The sequence below is a fragment of the Oratosquilla oratoria genome, chromosome 12 (genome assembly GCF_046742065.1).
Source record: "Oratosquilla oratoria isolate Oo_2021 chromosome 12, ASM4674206v1, whole genome shotgun sequence".
NCBI lineage: Eukaryota > Metazoa > Arthropoda > Malacostraca > Stomatopoda > Squillidae > Oratosquilla > Oratosquilla oratoria.
Genome location: NC_134788.1, coordinates 40,118,442 through 40,123,106, shown reverse-complemented (window position 1 = coordinate 40,123,106; position 4,665 = coordinate 40,118,442). Strand labels below are relative to the sequence as shown.

The 4,665-nt window shown below is 41.2% G+C and overlaps 1 protein-coding gene across 2 annotated transcripts in view; it reads left to right on the top strand.

The window, feature by feature from the left end:
* Positions 1-4,665, top strand: part of LOC143031491 (NAD-dependent protein deacetylase sirtuin-3, mitochondrial-like) — a 22,308-nt gene extending 17,643 nt beyond the window's left edge. For both annotated transcript variants that reach the window (XM_076195408.1, XM_076195409.1), the window contains exons 5-6: positions 92-208; positions 2,693-4,665. In XM_076195408.1, coding sequence (XP_076051523.1) covers positions 92-208; positions 2,693-2,902 — 327 coding nt within the window. In that variant the 3' untranslated portion in view covers positions 2,903-4,665. The remainder of the gene's footprint in view (positions 1-91; positions 209-2,692) is intronic.

The window sequence follows — 4,665 nt, the reverse complement described above, 5'->3', positions numbered from 1 at the left end:
AGCAAATAACAGACAATAACAAACAAATAATCAATGACAAATAATAACAAATAATCTTCTGCCCCTTCTGATGCATGAATTCCTTTTTCAGGGAAAGGTGAAACCGGACATCGTCTTCTTTGGGGAGAACCTTCCCTGGCATTTCTGGAATTACCAAAACCAAGTTCCTTTTACGGACCTCCTCATCGTCATTGGCACATCTCTTGAGGTACTCTCTAGCTCCCTGAATCCCTCTGCCTTTTTTAGAAAATGTACAAAGGAGACCTTATGGTCCATAACGAGGTTGGATACAAAAAAATTATAATAACAAATAGAATCTGTTTTCCCTAAAAAAGCGTAGACTCAGAGGTGACTTGATACAGGTCTTTAAGATTTTAAAGGGAATTGACAACATCAAAAGTGACAAAATTTTCACATTGAATGAGAATCAGACAAGAAACAATGGTCTCAAACTGTCCGGAAATAGATTCAATTTGGAAGTGGGTAGAAACAACTTTACCAACCGTGTAGTTAATGAATGGAATAAACTTCCTGCACAGGTAGTGCAATGTAGTTCAGTTCGAAGCTTTAAGAATCATTTAGATAAATACCTAAGTAAGATGCTGTAATGATTATAATTTATCTTATATTATTTGTTTTTGTTTTGTTATGTTTTGTCTGTGATTTTAATTTATTATTAGTTATATGTCAATTTATTATTATTTACTATTTACCTGTTTGTTTATTATTTAACTATACCTATGCATCTATTTATGTATTTTATTTGTTATTTACATTATTAGTTTTTATTTATTATTTTATTATCAATATGATTTTTTTTTTTCGCATCCGACCTAGATATGGATCAAAAGGTCTCCTGTCGGTATGCTCTGCCTTTGTAATCCTTTGTAAAATAATAATAATATAGATAATAAGTACATACATATACCAAAGGCTTTTTCCCCCTTACAAGGGAGGTAGCCAAAAAACAAAGGCATAAAATCCACTCCCACCCATTCCATCCCCAACATATTCCACTCCCCTCCACCCTCTTATCTTGGCACCTCCTGGATGACGGGTCATCCCTGTATCTTGTCCACTGCCCTGGGTCAGAAGCAGTGTCACAAGACACACCACATCCACAGCAAGGCCACTTCATTAAACAAGTAAAGTTAGAAACAAACAGGTAAATTATAAATGGATAGATAAATTATATCAAATAAATAATAATAAACAGACAAATAATAAACAAATAAAATGGCTGGCATTACATTATCTTGCTTAGGTGTTTATCTAAACGAATCTTAAAGCTTCAAACTGAACTATATTGCACAGCCTCTGCAGGAAGTTTATTCCATTCATTAACTACATGGTTGGTGAACTTGTTTCTACTCACTTCCAAATGTACTGGGTTGATCTTGTGTAGAAAAGGTTCCCATTTCCCAGATCAGTTGGAAAACCTTTCTTCTCAAAAGGAATGGGTGGTGAACATGTAGGAAATTTATTGCTTGAAACTACATATATACATATACCAACGGGTTTTTTCCCCCTTTACAAAGGAGGTAGCCAAAGTCAAAGGCACATATCCACTCCTACCCATTCCATCCCCACATACTCCACTCCCATCCACCACCCCTCCCTCCCTCCCTCTTTTCTTGGCTCCTCCTGGATGATGGGTCATCCCTGCATCTTGCCCACTGCCTTGGGTCAGAAGCAGTGTAGCAAGGCTGCTTCATTTAATCAGCGACCATCAGTCTCCATCCCTTCATGCAGAAAAGGAGAAGACTAGGAGGAATTCCTTTGGGCTGCATCAAAATCTCATTCACACACACTCCCCCATCCCCCATGCATCACATCATAATAACTAAATCATATTAATATATCTACCAAGGGTCTCTTCTCCCTTATAAGGGGTGGATTATGCAGATGGATACAGTGAGAATTATGGTTACTAAGTCTATTCCATTTGTTGACCACCCTATTAGTAAACCAGTTCCTGCCTATTTCCTTCTTAACCCCTTCCATACAGTGCCGCACACGTAGGCGTCATGGGGAGCGAGTGTATTCGCGAGGCTGCCATATCGGCGTCTTGATTATATTTATTGTAGTCGCCCCTCCATAATGACATTCTTTCTAATTCTTTTGTAATCGCATTTTCTATGGTTATCAAAATTCACGGGTGAAGAGAGAATGATCGATATAAGCGGTGACTATATTTTATGATGCGAGTATTATTACGACACGTCGTACGGCTGGCATTGGCTGCTGCCACCGAGATCTAAGTCCATGACGCCTACGTGTGCGGCACCGTATGGAAGGGGTTAAATGAGAAATGTACAGGCAAGGCAGAGCAGGAAGGAAAGTGCTGGCAGGCAGGTAGGGTTAGTCAACAGATACAGAAATTATTTGGGCCTGTGGAATGAAGGAGCAAAGAAAGACTTGCGAAAAGAATGTGGAATGCAGAAGTGGATAGAGGGAACTTGTGGGTATGACCAAGAATGAGGTGGATGGATGGTGGTGAAGGGGGCACGAGGAGTTTATACACATAATATTTGACCATTTCCGACACTTTGCTTTATTGTCATTCATAACTCATTAATGAGATGGAAAACCAATACTTAAAAATTAGTAACAATAGCGAATATACTATTACTGTCACTACTACTAATAATAATGACGACTAATTGAAATTTGTCACCTTTCCCTTCTCTAGGTATACCCATTCGCCGCTATTGCCGATGCCGTCAACTACTCCACTCCCCGAATCCTCATTAACCGCAACACCGTGGGCTCCTTTGGCTTGCGACCAAATGACCACACATTGTCTGGAGACCTTTTGGAAACGACCATGGCCATCGTGAAAGGGTTGGGATGGACGGCAAAACTGGAGAAACTCATGGCGTGTAGTCGCAACGAAGAGTGATTGTTCAGCCTCGTCAGTCCGGGAGCGGATTCACAAATAAGATGACGTACAAAGTCTGTGAAGAAGACTGCCAGGACGCATCGATAACCGTTTCGTCGATTTGAAGCCCACGTCCACCCGTTGGCTGGCAGCAGTCATCAGGTCTTCCCCACAGGGAAGAAATTATGGACTTGTTTGTGTTGTATTTGTGTGGGGCATCCTTGCTGTAGATGTGCTGTGTCTTGCAGCACTGCTGTGTCTTGCGGCACTGCTATGGATGTGCTGTGTCTTGCAGCACTGCTGTGTCTTGCGGCACTGCTATGGATGTGCAGGGCCCTGACAAGGGGAGGGGCAGTGGGGGGGGGGGTACAATGCCCCGGAGCGGCGGCACTTTTGGTGAAAAGAAGGTAAAGCAAATTCCCCCTAATGTACTTTTGATGCATGATCTATTTATCATGAGTTGTGTGTATGAATGATGTGTGTAATAAATGTTGTTTTGTGGATGAATGTTACAAGTGAATCGTGCTAGTGACCATCAGATGTGGAAGGTGGTGGTGGTAGTGGTAGTGGTGGTGTGTGTGGGGGGGTGGTGGCACCGCTTCTAACCCGGGGCGGTGGATGGGATGCGGGGTGGCCCGTCATCCGGGAGGAGCCAGGATAGGAGGGGGGTGTGTGTGGAGTGTGTGGGGATAGAATGGATGGGAGTGGATTTTATACCTTTGTCTTTTGGCTACCTCCCTTGTAAGGAGGAAAGCCTTTGGTAAATGCATTTCTAAGTAGCTGAAAAGTAGGAGTGGAACATTTGCCACTTCTCAGCTCTCCTTGTACAAAAAGGCAGAGGAAATACAATTTGAGCCGATTCAAGAAAGATCTTTGGACAGGTCTGCACTTGCAGATGGAGATCATTCGTGGGATTCGAAAGCAGAATGCAGGGAGACGGTTTTGTTGGTCAACTAACTTGCAGGATGTCCATGAGCAGGTACCAGTTATCTGGGGTTCACGTCGTGAAAAATGGCGAATGTTATTAGTGCTGGGGTATCACGTGAATACTTGTACATTTAACCTTGATTGAACAGACAAATGCCTGCAGGCTCTTGTCCGTTATTTGAAAATTGGGTCCGTCTGTTACCAATACTGGATACCAGACATAAGTCCGTTATGTAGAAAATTGTCAGTTAGGTTTTGGCGTGCACATACGTATTAGATATGTAATAAAAAGCTACAGTACATATGTATAATGATGTACATTACATATAAAGAAGGAATTCAACCATTTCTAACCTTAAATCTAGTTGCTGCTAGTTATATATGTACAGTACAGGATCTCCATTGGATTAATGGTGGCCAGGAGTGCCAAATTTTCATGTTACGGACATTGTCCAGTATTTGACTGTTACTACCGGACACCTATCTGACAAATTTTCATTTTACGGACTTCGTCTGGAATTTCACTGTTACTACCGAGACACACTTTTTTTTTTGTCCGCTAAATCGAAAGCCCGTAAATTCGAGGTCCGCTAAATCGACGGTCGAGTGGTTCACTTCATGAAAAATGCCGAACATGATTAGCAATGGGGTATCACGTGAGTATTTGGATGTGTATCACGTGGGTAACAGGACCACAGTTGAGAGAACTATTTACAGGATCACTGTAACTTTGGACAGGAATTTTTTATACAAATGTCTTGTGCCCAGCTTATCAGTTCTCCAGTTACTATTTCATACATTGAGATTGTAAAAAAAATAAAATAAAATAAAATTAAGAATAAAATAATAAAATAAGA